Source organism: Ochotona princeps, chromosome 29 (assembly GCF_030435755.1).
Source record: "Ochotona princeps isolate mOchPri1 chromosome 29, mOchPri1.hap1, whole genome shotgun sequence".
NCBI classification, from domain to species: Eukaryota; Metazoa; Chordata; class Mammalia; order Lagomorpha; family Ochotonidae; genus Ochotona; species Ochotona princeps.
Genome location: NC_080860.1, coordinates 4,041,120 through 4,056,655, shown reverse-complemented (window position 1 = coordinate 4,056,655; position 15,536 = coordinate 4,041,120). Strand labels below are relative to the sequence as shown.

General features: G+C 60.2%; 2 protein-coding genes and 1 long non-coding RNA gene across 4 annotated transcripts in view; 1 reads left to right on the top strand and 2 right to left on the bottom strand.

Moving 5' to 3' along the window:
- The window catches only part of TMEM120B (transmembrane protein 120B), a 39,413-nt gene extending 38,655 nt beyond the window's left edge, over nucleotides 1-758 (top strand). For both annotated transcript variants that reach the window (XM_004595321.2, XM_058656624.1), the window contains exon 12: nucleotides 206-758. In XM_004595321.2, coding sequence (XP_004595378.2) covers nucleotides 206-319 — 114 coding nt within the window. In that variant the 3' untranslated portion in view covers nucleotides 320-758. The remainder of the gene's footprint in view (nucleotides 1-205) is intronic.
- A 1,114-nt stretch (nucleotides 759-1,872) lies between these two features.
- RHOF (ras homolog family member F, filopodia associated) lies at nucleotides 1,873-8,284 on the bottom strand. Its single transcript, XM_004595322.2, has 5 exons — nucleotides 7,969-8,284; nucleotides 7,793-7,880; nucleotides 3,238-3,347; nucleotides 3,016-3,150; nucleotides 1,873-2,312 (listed from the first exon to the last, which is right to left on the bottom strand). Exons 1-5 carry the CDS (start codon nucleotides 8,104-8,106, stop codon nucleotides 2,148-2,150), a joined length of 636 nt encoding a protein of 211 aa, XP_004595379.1. The 5' UTR covers nucleotides 8,107-8,284; the 3' UTR covers nucleotides 1,873-2,147.
- Nucleotides 8,285-9,306: 1,022 nt separating this feature from the next.
- Nucleotides 9,307-15,530, bottom strand: LOC105942363 (uncharacterized). The gene is made up of 4 exons (XR_001168419.2): nucleotides 15,389-15,530; nucleotides 14,236-14,344; nucleotides 12,365-12,455; nucleotides 9,307-9,577 (listed from the first exon to the last, which is right to left on the bottom strand). It is a non-coding gene; the product is annotated as an uncharacterized LOC105942363 (long non-coding RNA).
- Nucleotides 15,531-15,536: the final 6 nt, after the last annotated feature.

The window sequence follows — 15,536 nt, the reverse complement described above, 5'->3', positions numbered from 1 at the left end:
CTGCCCCAGGACTCCTGGGAGCGAGTTCCTCAGGAGGCCGTGGAGCCCCAGGGGCCACTGACCCTGAGGGGGTCCTGAACCCTTCCCCCTGTGACATTGGGGTTCAGGGTTTAGGATGGCAGGGGTGGCCCTTCAGCTCGTGGGACTCATTGCACTTCTTCCTGCCTCCTGCTTGCCTGCCCGCCAACTGCGTCTGCCCTCCCAGGTATTCGTACTGGCTCTCACCTTCCTTGTCCTCTTCCTGGGCAACTTCCTGACCACACTCAAAGTCGTGCATGCCAAACTCCAGAAGAACAGAAACAAGATGAAGCAGCCATGACCTTCACTGGACTTTCTTGTTCCCTCGGCCGGGAGGCCACACTGCCTGGCTGGGGACAGCGCAGTGTTACCCCCAGCCTCCTATTTATGACATATTTAATACTGGGCCTTTTGGCTTCCCTGGGCTCTGCAGCCTCCTTGCCACCCATGGCTGTGGCCTGTCAGTCTTCCAGGGTGGGGCCTCACTAGTCTGCTGTTGGCTGTGTCCCGGGCCCGGGACTGCCCTGCCTCTGCTGTAAGCCCCCCGCCATATGGGGCCCCTTTGGGTCCCCAGAGAACCTCCGTCCACCTCATCTTGCCTTTTGCTGCCTCCTTTGGTGGTCTGGGGCCAGGAGGGTGCCCCTGCCCCTGGGCTGAGGGGCCTCAGTCTGGGTGTACTTCTGGGGGCTTCCCACCCCAGCCCTCAGCACTGTGCCTGCAGACTGGGGTTATAGGACGGACCCCCCCCCCCTCTGCATGGCTCTTTCTGGAATGGGAGAGTGGGGGACAGGGCCCTAAATTAAGCTTCCTGGGAGACCAGGCAGGAGTTATAAGTGGGCCTGTTTGCCCAACTCAAGTGTGCACATTCTTCACTGGCCCCCTACATGGTCTGACTTTGAAAACGGGAGATTCCCCTCCCCCTACATAAGCCCAGATTTCTGTTTTCCTTAGAAAGCTGGGGAAACCTGACAACATCCCCTCAGGTCGCCCTGGGCTCCCTCCCACCGCCCTCTCCCCTGGCACTGGCTTTGCCAGGTTTCTTGTAAAGGAGACATTAGAGGCTTTGTGTAGCAGGGGCGCCCGCCAGAAGCAGCCAGTGCATGAGTGGGCGTAAACAAAGCTTTATTTACAGACTGGCAGAGGCTGCTGTGTACCGGCCCCCCACCCTGAACCACCCTGGGAGAACAAGGATTCCTCAAGGCCCAGGTGGGGTGTAGGGGTGGGTCCCAGGCTGCGTGGGGTGCTGGGCCAGGGAGTTCAGGCTGGAGGTGGGATGGCAGGCCCCAGTGCCATCCTGGGCGATGCCAGCACCCAGACCCTCCAGAGGCAAGGGGGCGTCGTGACCACCGGAGCCCTGAGTGCGGGCGTTCAGCGTGCTGGCTGAGCTGCCTGCCTTCCACGCTGGGCCCACACCTCCTGCTGATGCAGTCCCTGTGGCCCCTGTGGGAGACCTGGGTTTCCAGCTCCTGGCCCTGGCAGTTGCAGGTGTTTGAAGCATAAACCAGCAGAGAGAAGGTCTCTTTCAAATAAATAAGTAAAAAAAAAAAAAAAAAAAAAAAGTCCTGGACTCCTGAGCCCAGAGCTTCTAGGAGGTTCAGGCTTCTGAAGGCGGCTGTGGGCAACACAGGCAGTCCAGGTGCTGGACATGAATAACCGTCCCGTGCACAGGGCAGTGGCCACTCCCGACTTGCCCCTTGGCAGAGAAGGGCTTAGGAGATGGAGGTGGGGCACCCTGCTGCCTCTGCGGCAGAGAGAGGTCAGCTGGGCTTCAGGGTGCACGCTGGCCTTTGCCCACAGTCCCTCTTCCCGGCTGTGGAGACAGTGGCCAAGCAGAGCTGGAGGCGGACACTCCCACGGGGGAGGGCAGAGGAGCGGGAGTGGATGTCGTCTGTGTCTCCCTGATAGGCCCCAGGTTCCTGGGGAAGAGAAGGAAGCAGCGGGAGGATGCGGCCGAGGCTATCTGGAGAGCCCAGCAGGCAGAGGCCTGGGAGCGCGCACCGAGGCTGTGAGGCCACCCGAGTCCTGGGATGAGCATGGGCTCCTGGCCCACACCCTCAGTCATCACTGTTGAGCTCCACAGGGAAGGAGAGCATTCCAGAATGTTCTCCCAGTGGCCCCCCAGGAGGCTGTCACAGCAGTAGGCAGAGCCGGCGCTGTTTGTGCCGTTGAGCTTTCTTGAGTGCACTGAGGGCCACCTTGGCGGCCTCCCGGAAGACGTTCTCCACGTTCTCCCGGAACTTGGCTGAGCACTCCAGGTAGAGGGCCGCACGGATCTGCTCACAGGCGCTCAGGCCCTGCACAGGGAGGAGCAGGCGTTAGGGGGCTGCCTGACGCTGCCTCAGGATTCTGGGGGGAGGAGACCTGGGCTTGGGGTTCCTTTCCCTGCTCTGTCCCAGCCTTGCCAGCCTGTGTGGGGCCGGGAGACCTCCCATGCGTGCTCCCTGCCTTCCCCGGAGGTCCTGCATAGATAGCTGGCTGCCTGGGAAATAAAACCATTTTTTTCTTTATTCTAAAATTGAACTTTTATTAGTGCTTACCCTTTTTTTTAAATTAAAGTTTCTTATTAATTCCTCTCTTATTCTACATGTTCCCCAGGGCCTCACCTAAAACACTGCAGGGCTGGATTTGCCAGGGATGCTTGGGGGCGGGTGCTGCTTTTCAACAAGTGCTGGCCTTTCTGCCTGCCCTCCGGTGGACAACGGCAGATTAGGGAAGGAAGGCCTTGGGCCAGGGTGACAGGGACAGGGGTGCCTGGCTGCACCTTAGGGCAGTGATATGCCCTGGACCCCAGCTTCTCTCCTGAACTGGGAAGTGTTAGCAGTAACTACTGGGTGCTCCCATCCATGGGCTATCCATTTTAAAATTGGTATTCTTACATTCCTGATGGCTGCAGCTCCTCAAAAGGCTATGGAGGGACCCCCGTCTATAGAGGCCAAAGGGGCTTTGTGGCACCTTCATGTGCAGGTGGGCACTTGGGGGAGGGCGGGCCCTGCCAACCTGGGAATAGGTGATGGGCTCCAGCTGGGCAGCACGGAGCTTGCGTAGCTGCTCCTTATCTTTCCGCAGATCTGTCTTGCAGCCGATGAGAACCATGGGGGTCCCGCGGCAGAAGTGCGTGACCTCAGGGAACCACTGTGGAGGGAGAGGCCAGCGTCGGGGCTGAGGCCGGCCCCTGCGGGTGGCCGCACCCCTGAGGGTGGCGGTGGGGAGAGGGCCTACCTTGATGAGGACGTTGTCGTAGCTGGTGGGGTTCATGACATCATAGCAGATGAGCACAAGGTGGGTGTTCTGGTAGGACAGGGGCCTCAGCCGGTCGTAGTCCTCCTGCCCTGGAACACAAGAGCTGGAGTGTCAGGGGTCACCCCTCCTGACCAAGAGCCCCCAGGGGTGGGCTGCAGGCCTCAGTATCCCCATGTGCACACAGGGTTCAGAGCTGGTGCCAGGTAAGCCTGGGAGAAAGGCCCATGGCATACAGACTTATCCCCGCCTCATCTGAGGCCCAAGTGGAGGCTGACTCTGGGGTCCTCGAACCCCCGCCTCCCAGGTGCTCCTGCCTTTCCTCTGACCTCCCCACCTAGCTGTACGCACTCAGCAGCTATGGATTCCCATGGAACAGTCCGACACCAACTCAGACCTGGAGGCAGGCTTCAGAACAGGTGGGCTTTAAGACTCATCACAACATGGGGGCCAACACTTGCTGGCTTACAGAAGAACTACCCTGCCCACAGGCCCAGGGTCTGCTTTACCTGCACAGACACAGGAGAGGGACCTGGCCTCCTGGGGCTTGTCGCTTACTGCTCAGAGCCTGTTCCCCAAGGTCAAAGGCACTCCCGGGACTACCAGTTCACATGTCCAGATCAGGAAACCTACACGGGCATGATTCTGCCCCCATCCACATCTCGCCCACAAAGTCCTTCACTCTCCCAGTCCTGAAGGACTGTAGCCCACACAGCCTTCTGCCCAGGGAGTTTGAGAGTCCAAAGCCTCAGACTGCCAGCAGCCCAGCAACTTCTGCAGCAAGGAGACTTACTTTTCAGAGGCCCAGGAATCCCCCAAGAGCCTCTGGGGATGCCCGGGTGATGCCAGCCTGCCCCCCCTTTCCCTGTCACAAGTAGCCTGCCACACCAGGCCACTGCTTATTCCTGTCCCCCGGGATGGCAGGGCACAGCTGCCCCCTGTCTCCCTAGAGACCTGCTCCTACCATCTTCATTACAAAACTGGAGCGTTCCCATGAAACTGGGGGGCAATTGGCCCACTGAGCTTTCCAGACAAAGCCCCCCACTGTGCCCTCTCCTAGCTTCCCTGCATGTACAGACCTGTGCCGGCTCCACGGTGGCCCTTAGCCCCGTGGGTCAGAGCCTGTTCCTGACTTGTACAGGCCATGGCTCGGTGGGGCAGGTGGCGGCTGCCGTAAGCAGACCTCCCTGTATTTTGGTTGGTTTGTGGGTTGCTCAGACCCAACAGTGGGGTTTCCACTCGTGGGCAACATGGGCTCTTTCTTCCTTTTACAAACAGTGGCCAGGAAGCAGCCCCTCAGCCTTCTCTCACTTTGCTTTCTAGGCCCACCTTCCCCTTGGTGGTGTCCAAAGTCTGGGCCGAGGGCAGGAGCCAGCTGGGCTCTGAAAAGTAACCACTGCTTGGGAGCCAGCCTAGGGTACCTGTGACGGTGTACCCTCCTCCTGCATTCTGCAGAAATGCCACTGCCCCGAGCATCCCCAGGCTGCACTCCTGAGGTTCTTCCTATTCTCTGCTGAGAACGGTAATGCCGTGGCCTGGGAGCCAGGTGAGCGGAACAAAGGAACAAGGAATAAGAGGACAGAGCAGGCTTATCACTGTGGCTTTATCCTCCTGGAGCACTGCCAACCACGGCTCCGTCCCTACCTGCCTCCCCGTGGGGTGGGGGATGGCAAAGTCCTTCCCCGTATGGAGTCCAAGAACCCAAGGACCTCTGTCAAGGTTAAGAATGAGCACCTTGAGTCAGCCCAAACGCCAAGGCCACTTCACAAGCGCCTGGATCCTCCAGGCCTTCCCAGCCCTGCTCTGAGAAATGCAGAGATGAAAGCCCCGGGTGGGGAAAGATGGTAGGAACCCAGAAACAGGGTGGTAGGACTCCGCCTGAATCCTCTTGGCCATCTCACCTGGCCCACTTGACCGCTGACCCCACTTCACAGGTCCAAACAGCGGGGCACAGTGGTCACTCAGTGCCTGGTAGATGCCTGCTACCCACCACCCCACTAGCCCTGACCAGGGGAGGAAAAAAGAGCTGCCACCACAGCCCCTGGGGCCCTGGGAGGAGACGCAAAGCCAGGCTGCCTCCTGGGACTCATTGTGGGCCTCTCCTGGGAACTAAACCTGCACATACAGTATTCCATGTGCTGCGCTGCTTAGGAAGGGTGGAATGTTCTAGAAATTCTCTCCCGGATGAATCGGGCTCCATTCAGACGTGCACCCTGGTGCTTCCCGTCTCTAGGCTTCAATTTCCTTGTCTGGAATCTGACAGGCCTGCCTGGGACCACAGGTGGCCAGTGCCAGGTGGCGGTCAGGGACAGTGGCGATGTGGAAGTGAACTGCCTGTGTCAAGCTCTCTGAACTGACAGCTTCCGGGAGCCTCCTGGCCACCGCAGACACTGTCACCCTTCCCTTCACCCACCAGGACACCGGCTGAGGTTAAAAGGCCCAGCTACCTGTGAGGCTGGCAGACACAGATCCAGTCCCGTCCCCCTGAGGGTGTGGGTGCTGGGGGCCCTGCGGAAGCCAGGGTCCCGCCCCTGCCTCACGTGGCCAACTTCCTTTGCCACAGCGGTAGCCACCCTCCCGGGGACCCTTAGGCCCAGGGCTTGATTGTGTCTTGTGGCCCCAGTGGACCTGAACCTGCTGGACCCAACATATTAGCAAGCCCCCAGCACTGGCTGGGTTGTTGATCAGGGGAGGAGTGTGGGCAGTGTGAGAAGGGGAAGCAAACAGAAGAGGAACCCAATTTACTAGCGTGCTGGGGACCCGCCCACCTGTGCTTCCTCCCCAACCAGGGAGATGGGCCAGTGCTGGGGACCCGCCTGCCTGTGCTTCCTCCCCAACCAGGGAGATGGGCCAGTGCTGGGGACCCGCCTGCCTGTGCTTCCTCCCCAACCAGGGAGATGGGCCAGTGCTGGGGACCCACCCGCCTGTGCTTCCCCCCCCCAACCAGGGAGATGGGACCAGCTGGCCTCTGTGGAGACATCTACCCGCCTGGAGGTCCAGAGTGCTCAGCAACTATGCCAACTGCTTCTCCTAGTATCCCCATCTCAGGCCAGGAAGGAGACCCCAGCTCCCCCAGCCCAGGGCTCTGCAGGCAGTCTCTGGCTGGCGCCTACGCAGCCCACCTCGCCCCGCCTCCCCTCTGCCCAGGAAGTGTTAGGCTTTACCACAGCTTCCTGCCCTGGAGGATGTCAGAGCACCGGGTGCTCCCAGCCCCCTTCACCTCGGCCTCTCCATCACTCATTGCCCCCTACTCCATCTACGCCTTGCCTGGCACTGAAGAGGGGAAATCAAGCCTTCCGGAGCCACCCCGTCCCCCACAGAGCTCTGGCAACTATTAGTTTGAAAGATATCACCTCCCCCACTGGGCCTTGCAGACTGGGTTCTGGAACCTTCCAGAACCTTCACTGGCCTCCTCCTAGCACGCCCCTCAGCCCTGTGCCTCTCACTGCCCAGTTCTCCTAAGCCAGTTCAGTCCATAGGCAGAGCCAAACTTCCTGTGCTCAGAAGTGGCATTCATTCTTTCATTCATTCATTCCAGCCCTTTCTGGAGCCTGGTATGGGAAACCAGATCTCCACCCCAATCCCTCAGGGCAGCCATGGGAGGCCATGGAACCAGGGCCGGCCAGGAGTCAGTCTTAAAAATCACAGGCCCTGGTCCTCCAGGAGGGCAGCCCTGGGGCACGTGGCTGTGCTCACCTGATTTCAAGGATGTGCCCTTCCAGAGGGCAGCCCCAGGGCACCCGGCTATGTCCACCTGATTCACTTGAGCCCCATGACACTGTAGTGGACCCTGCTCCGGTTGCAGCAGCGGAGGACTGCTCCTGATGTGGGATCTGGGCAGGGGGAGCCTGAGGGCAGAGGGAGAATTTCCCTTGATCCCCTAGCTCTCTTCATCCCTGCAACAGGTCTTGGAATCTGCTCCTTCTTGGACCCATCCTCTTGCCCCTGCGGGCTGAATTCTTGGTGGGACGTGCCTGGGCGAGGGGGGTGGTCCTCAGAGAGTGTAGGGAGATGCGCATGGGACACAAGTGCACTCTGTTCAACCTGCTCCAGTGCCTTGGGGAGCCGGTGGTGGCAGAGCCACCTCCAGAGAGGAAGGGCGAGGTCCCGGGCTGGCGCTTGGGCATCTGTGTTCCCACTCCCACAGGCCCGGACAGGGGCTCTCCGGGGCTTCTGAGCGCTGACTCGCAGGTCAGGAGGGACCCCAATATTTGCTCCCCAGGGTAGAAGCCACTAGGTAAGGGGGTCGGGAATTCCCCACAGCCACTGGGGTGAGGAAAATCAGGTGGCTGGCTTCAGGTTCTCAAAGTTATTTCCCCAGGAAAGAACCGACCATGACTACGGGATCCCACATCAGGTGCCGTACCCTCCGGAATTCCCCCGTGACAAATCCTAGACACTCACGGAGCCCAGGGTCGCAGCCCATGGCCGCCCTCTCCCCAGGATCCACGGGGGGCGGGCGGCGCAGGCCCAGGGTTCCGGCACCACAGGAGACGCAAGAGCAGGGGTCCCCGCGGCTCCCGGCGCATCCACTCACCTGCCGTGTCATACAGGTTCAGGACCACTTCCTTGCTGCCCACGGTCACGCTGGCTGTGTACTTCTCGAACACTGATGGTGCGTAGTTCTGCGAGACACGGGTCGGCATGGCGTGAGCAAACCGGCTAGGCGCCCACCCGTGCCCGCCTCACCGCCCCCCAACCTGGCGGCCTCACCTCGGGGAAGGCGCCCTGGCTGTACACCATGAGTAGGGAGGTCTTGCCGCATCCGCCGTCGCCCACGATCACGATCTTCAGCTCCTTCCTGCCCGGGCCGGGGGCTGCGGGTCGGGCTGGGGCGCCAGGGGTGTCCATGGCCCCGATGCGCCGGCAGCTCTGCCCGCACAGTGCAAAACCCAGCCGGGGCTGAGGGATGGACTGGGGACGGGTCCGCAGGGCGGGACTCGGGGCAGCTCCGCCCCGGGAGCGCCGCCTCCACCAGGCAGTCCCCCGGGCTGACCCCACCCCGAGGGTCCAGACCCCGGCAGCCGAGACGACCAACCTGCGGCGGAGGGAACCTGCCGGTACCGTCTCGCTGCCCCAACCCCCGCGCCACCTGCCATGGCGCGCCCCCCGCTGGCGCTCCGTTCGGGATGCCCGATTGGCTGGCCTCCCGGCAGGCGCCCTCCAATTGGCTAACTTCCCAGCAGGCGTCCTCCGATTGGCCGATCCGATCCCCCCTCCGTGGAGTGGAACTGATAGGTGGAATTCTGGTTCAAGACTCCCGGGTACCGGAGGACTCGGCAGTGTGGCCGCTATCCGGGCCCAGTGCCCACGGGATGGAGCTGTGGTAGCACTGGGGCAGAAGCTGGCTCGCGGGCTGTGGCTGCCCACCGGGGGAGGTGAGCACCTGGGCACCTGTGTTCGGCTCACTGGCCCTCTCCTCCCTCAGGGCGGGCGCCGGGCGCCCTCTACCGGGTGCTCGTCGGGGCGAGGCCGAGTCCCTGACCCACGCGGGTAGGCTCCTCCTCCCAGCAGGGGCCACAGGGGTGCCGTGTGGGCTGAACCCCTCCATGCGCCTCGGGGACTTCGGTAATCCAGCCCACCACCACGTGCCCTTGGTCCTCAGGTAGCCACAGCTGCGGAGGTGCTGCTAGAGAAGCAAGCCGAGACCACCGGTGGCACCCAGTGCCCTGCCAAAGCCAGGCCATTGGTCAGGGGCGACGAGCGCAAGCGCTGGGGTCGCCCCAGCCAGGGCTGGAGGCCACAGGACCACAGGGCTCCCTTAGACTGGATTTGGGATCTTGCTGCCTCCCAGACTCTGTTTTCAAGTGGCCAGCAAAGGTCAGGCAAACCTGATTCGCTGCAGGACGCTGCCAAGCTGGCAGTGCCATGGTCGCCAGGTGCGAGACAGGCTCTGACCGCCAGAGGGCGGCGGCGACTGCCCGTGAAGCCCTAAGTGAGGCAGCGCAGCTCCAGCCAAGTTACCAGGGCGCAAGCAGCCCTCCTGGCCCTCCCAGGCAGGGGCACCTTGTACTTTGTGATCAGTTAAGACAGGCACAGCAACGCATCCACTTCTCCTTTGAAATGCGTTTATTGAGAGGCAGTTGTGCTCCTGCACGCCAGGGGCTCACAGTCCACCACTTCCAGGATAGCAGCTGGCCGGGACCAGTGCAGACAGCCAGAAGCCCTCCAGGCCTGGTAGGGCTCCAATGGAGGGCAGGAGAGGGACCAGAGGACACCAATTCGCAAGGAGGGGACATCAGCAGAGGCCAGGGACAGGGGAGGTGGGGCCTACTTACCTGCCTCAGCATAGCCCTGAGAGGACTCTGGCACTTAGGCAGCACTGGGGGGAGAAAGATATACCTCAAACCTGGGCTGGGCCCACAGGAGACCTCCTGACTAGCCCCCCAAATCCTCAGCTTCCAATTCTCTCTGTCTACAACAGGGCTCTCATGGCTACTTGACACAGGAAGCATGGACACAAGAAATGAGCAAAGTGAGGCTTTTCCAGTGCAGTCTGGCACCTGGCCGAGCAGCTGCCCACCCACTTCTGTCCAGACAGCAGGCTGGCAGAGGCCCAGCACCTGCAGACTGGCTCTCAGTGGCCACAGAACTGCATCTGTAGCTAAGAAGATGGAGGAGACCAGTCAGCCACTGGGGGCGCCCTGCAGGGAGGCAGGCTGGGCGGCTCCCTCACCTGCAGCCTGGCCCAGGACCCTCTTACACCTTCACTCACCAGGAATTCCTGGAGAGCTTTAGGATGGGAGGATGCTGGCCACAGAACCGCAGGGAAAGCACTCACGGTGCCAATCGTGCCATGGCCAGGTCACCAGGGAGATGGGACCATGAGAAGCACAGGACCCTTGGCCCTGACCATGTTGTGGCCCTCCTCACCAACTGTCTGAGACCCTGAGACTTAGAGACTCCCCACCAATGTGCAAGAAAGTCCCGGGACCTCCACAGCTGCGGCCAGATTTAGCAGTGACCTGGGAGCCCAAGGCTGTCTGTCCACCCTTCTGGAATCAGCTCCTTTAAAGTGAAACTCAGACCTTGTCGGAAGGCTCCTGGCCACCCTCCTCTTATGTCACCTCGGCAGAACTTGCTGGTGGTCATCAGACCAGCTGGGGACAGCACTAGACCTGGATACCCCAAGAAGGTGGGCCGGGCTGGGGTTCCTGCTGGAGGCGGGACAAGTACAGTCCAGCAGGGCCGCCTCCCAGCCCTTCCGCTGGCGTGGCCCTCTCTTGGGCTACCAGGAGCAGCCCCGCCCCGTGCTCCCTGGGTGACGGGGGCGGGGCATCTGGGCCAGGAGGTGACACTGGATGGAGGTGATCCAAGGGAGGGAGAAAGGTAGGTGGTGGAGCGCCAAGCAAGCCTTCCAGGCTGCTCCCAGGCCCCTCCCACTCCCACAATCCCGCCCAGACCACAGTGGAGCACCTAATTGCTCCCTAACTGGTTCAAGGCCAGGACTGGTGGAACAGGCTGTGGCCTTCCAGGGTGCAGGCGGGAGAGGAAGACTTCAGCCAAGGATCTAACCAGCCAGCAAGCAGGAGGTTGGGACAGCAGCCCAGGACTCTATCAGAAGGGAACAGGCACCCTCGGGAGCACGGGTTAGGGCGGCCCAGTGAGGGCTGGGGGCACAGCTGAATCCACTTAGATTTCAGGAGCGTGTGGAACGCAGGAAGATGCCAAGGGTACTAAGAACGCCAGCCGCAACAGCTGCCACAAAATGCCTCCTCCCCCACCTTAGGCAGGGTGCTGTGGGACATGCCCCTCCCTCCCAGCACTTTGGAGACTGTCCCCACGCCAGGCAAATCCTGGTCAGTGATGCCAGCAGACAGCTGGCATGGGAGGTTGAGCCCAAAATAATCCAGACAGCTGGGGTGAGGGTGTGCCACAGACACAGCCGCTGAGCTCCAAGGCAGGACCCCTGCAAGCCCAGTGGCTCAGCTGGCAGTAACCTTGCAACCCTGGACACCTCCCCTCTTCAAGCTAGGAGTGACCGGGACCCAGTACAGCCCAACCTTAGTGATAGGGATGGTAAACGCATGGCCAGCCCTCAGCCCGGAGGCTGTACCACATGCTCTGGGGACTGGTGGGGGGTACCCCCCAGCCCAGCTCCAGAACTATCAACACAATGGAGGCTGAAGCTCTAGAAACGAGCTCACCCTCTCCCACGCTTTCCAGCATGCACCTCGATCATCCTTCATGGGGTAAGACACTGGACCAGGGTCACCCGCCCCTCCAGGTGCCAGTCACTCAAAGGCCAAGCCACCGGGATCCCCGCCCTGGGGCCAGAGAGCTGAGGCCCACAGGGGGAGGCACCTGGCCCCAAATGGCCTTCACCAAAGTAACCACAAACAAGAGATCCCAACCCAGGGGCGGACCTGCCATCAGGGGCCACCAACTCCAGCTGGGGAACTTCCTGGGGGGGGGGATGACAACTGTGTGAAGCCCGCCCGTGGTGAGGGCAGGAAACACTGCCCTGGTGGTGGACCAATCACGGGTGACTCCTGAGCGGTGCTTCAGGGGAGGGCCTGAGACAGCGTGAGAGCCTCAGGTTCGCAGACCCGCCCAGGCCGGGACCAGGCTCAGCTGCCCTCCCTGCTCCGACAGTCTAGGCCCAACTGTACAAACACCTTATATAAGGTCACAAGGTCACAGAGGGTTAAGTGGAGAGCCTGCTTCCAGGGCAGCTCGCAGAAAACCAGGGAGGCGCCCCCGCCCACCTGGGGAGCTGAGGCGGAGACAGGAACGCCCAGGGACCCTCCAGCACAGCCCAGCAGCCCAGACCTAGGGGACAGCTCCCTGGGTGGCCTGGCACGCCTGCAGAAGGGACTATCCCAGGCGTCCAGGACCCGCCCCCACCAGCACTAGTACAGGACTGAGAAACCTTTGCCTTTCCCAAGAACTGCACGCCCCAAATGCTGACGACAGAGGCCGACAGAGGGGATGGATGGAGCTGGCAGGCCCAGCAGGCGCTCGGTCACACATCTGCGGGGGGGAGGGGCTGCAGAACCAGCCCAGCCAGTTTGAGACTCCCGCCCCTCCCCAGGCTGCAGGCCAAAGCCCCCACTTCCCGCCCCGCCCCTTAGGGTCAGGATGGCCTGGGAAAAGGGCTCACACCTACCTTAGTGGGAGGACTGTCAGATTCAAGCTGGGCCTGCTCCTTTAGTCGAAAGCAAGGAGGGCTGCCCACCCAGGGGGTGCCGGCCAGAAACCTGGAGAGCAAAGTGGAGGGTGATCGTTAGGGTAGCCCCCGGTGGGTGGGTCACAGTGGGCTGGTGAAGACTTTCGGCGACGGTCAGGGAGCCTAAGGAACGCGCTCCAGGCCCCCAACACAGGGCCCCTCACCCCAGAGGGGATGGAGGCGGGGCGGTGGCTGGGTCCCCACGATTGGGACCTGGTTGCGACTCATCTGCATTTCGAAAGGCCCGCCCAGTGCCCATCCCTTCCCCCCAAGAAGCGCCTGGGGGCCAGGGTGCGGCCCACTAAACTACTCCAGGCCCCCAACCCCCATTTTCCGGCATACAAGGCAAGGCTAGAGGGGTGCGGCCCAAAAGGGCAGCCCCTGGAGCCAGCGCGATGGCCTCACGCTTGAAGTGGGGGACAAAGCGGTGTCTGCCCCTCCGCTTGGCTGTCAGAAGTTATGGGAAGGCAGGGTAGGGAACTCAGGCCGGCTGTCCGGGGGTCAGAGCTGGGGTACAGAGCAGTTCCTAGTGGCCTCGAGAACCCTGGCTGGCCCTGAGGTCCTTTGCTGGAAAGGAAGCGCACCAGCGGCCAGCAGGCGAGCAAGGCATCCTCGTGGAGGATGGGCTGAGTCGGGGCAGGGGGCACTGCGGGGATTTCTGAGTGGCCCGGATCCTTCCCGGCCTCGGCTCTCGGGGGACGTGGGTAGCGGGCGGCGGCTTTCCCGGCCGCCCCTGCTCTCCTCGCCCGGCGTTGTCGCGGCCACCGCCCCAGCCGCAGGCGGCCGCGCGAAATGGCGCCCGTCTGGCCGCCGCGCCCAAAGGCAGGCGAGCGCCGGGACCCAACGCATGCGACGCCCCCTGAGGCTCCCAAGTCCCCGAAGCAGCCCCACAACCCGCGCCCGATCCGGGGGCGATGTACCCCGCAGTCGCTCGGTGCTAGCCCGGCCGCGGGGGCCGCCTCCGGCTCGGGCCTCCCAACGACTGCCGGGAAGAAGAAGGAAGAAGAGAGCCGGCCGCCATTAGGCAGTCAGAGGCTCTCCGCCCGCCGCCACAGCCACAGCCCAACTGCGGCTCCTCTCAAAACCTGAAAAATAACACTGGTGTTTGGGAGGGAGGAGCGAGCGCGGCCCGGAGGCCCACGGCGCCGGGCGCCCGGCTCCGGCGGGAGATGCTGCGTCATGGCGCCAACATGGACGCCAGCCTTTTGTCCTCCTTCGCCTTGGCAGCGCAGGCGCGCCCGGGAGCCCCGAAAAGCCTGCCCGCGAGCTGCGATATCCGTCTACCCCCCCCCAAAAAAAGGGAACGACGCCTCGCGCGTTTTCGTCGTCTTTTGAGCCCCCTAGGTACCAAGCAAGGTACTTTTTTGCCCTCCTCAAGGCTCAGGTCAGGGAAGGCGAGGTTGGGATGTGAAGACTGATGAGCGAAAACGGCTCCGTGAATGTCCGGGGTTCGCTGGGGAGACCCCCCATCCCGCCTCTGGAGCCCAAGAGGACAAGGGGGTCAGTTGAGACGTTCTGGTCCCTCCACCCCCACAGGCTGCGGCTGCCAAAAACACCCACAAAAAAGCCCTACAGGACACCATTCTCCCCTCAGCTCCCAAACACTGCAGTCCGTGGCCTGCTCGAAAAGGATTTTCCTCGAAGGGGCAAAAGGCACTTTTTTTTTTACTTACCCGCTCAGCCCGGTGCCATGGAGTCTAGAAGTTCAAGCTGGGCAGTGGGTGGTTTTGGAGATATTATTATAAAAATAATTTTTATGACAGTTTAGTTGGGTAAGCAAATGGGATTTGGGTGCTTGTTGTTGTTGTTACCTTGTTTTTGAAGTTACACTCTCGGGGCATTTTCTGCTCCTTCCACTTCTGCAAACTTTCCAGGGTTGGGTTGGCAAAAAGGCGGCTTCGCTGAGGGCTGTTTACTGCTCTGGATATAGCAGTGGTGTGATCGTCATTAAGAGACAAAAGGCGAAAACACAGTCAAGTCAAACAAAAGGCAAAAGACCACCAGCCCTCCCATCCAGCCTAGCAAGACCCCCCGAGTTAACGTCGGTGTTTGGCTCGAACCAGCCAGGACTTGCTGTGCAGTATTCATCTAGTTTCCTGTAACGGCCTTCGTCTCACACAAAGACAAGGTCTTTCTCAGCCACCCTCCAACAAGAGGAGAAAAAAACAGAGCTGTCTTTCCTCAACTAGATCGATTTTCAAAGAAAAAAAAGTGTACGTTACTGGGAAGAAAGCTGGCTAGCATGAATGGCTGTAAACATTTTCATACGCGTAAAGCTAAAACCTTTAGCTTTCAAAAGCAAAAAAAAAATCGTCAAAGCATTTAACTGGCTTCTATCAGACAAAAGAAAACGAAGACATACATGCAGATGGAGGTTTAGAAAATTAAGGACATCTCACCGACATTAACATGAAAACTGCACTGAGCAAGGACACGATGGAGTGGGTACTTACAATGTACAAGATTTTTTAAAAGTTAAAAGTAACAACTGCTCACAATTGTTGCTGCCATTTCGCTACTAATAAAATTATGCATTTAAAACATTACCTTGTTTTTAAAAAAAGTTAAGATGGCCAGGTTTAAGTGTTTACTAGAGGAAACTATATATTTAAAAATTTATTGTTCAGTCAAGAGAATACAGAATAAGACAGCTCCAAGCCCACCCCCAACCCACCAAAGAAAAAAAAGAGGAAAAAAATTAAATATGTCGTTTACTTAAGGCTTTTTGGAATTCAGAACTGTTAACTGCTGACATTAATGGTGTGCTATGACCTAGTTATACAAGACAAAGATGGATTCCAAGTCAATAAGGAAAAAATCCAGATCTTTTAAAAAAAAGTCTTCTTCATTCTTCCAACTGGGAGTCCTTTAGCCTGCTGACCAATGTTACACACACTCAGCGTCCTGAGCTGGATGGTGCAAAGGAAAAAGCGTTCCCCATTTGCAACAAAAGGAAAAACCCACTTGGCCATTTAATTCCATTGCAGAAAAATGGCTCCCCTCATCTCTTGGCCTTCTCCTTGGTGTCTGCTGAAGGATGTTTTGAGATCAGCGTCTAATAACTCAAGCCCTATAGAAGCCGCGCGCTGATTGGCTGCCGCGCCCTGCCGCC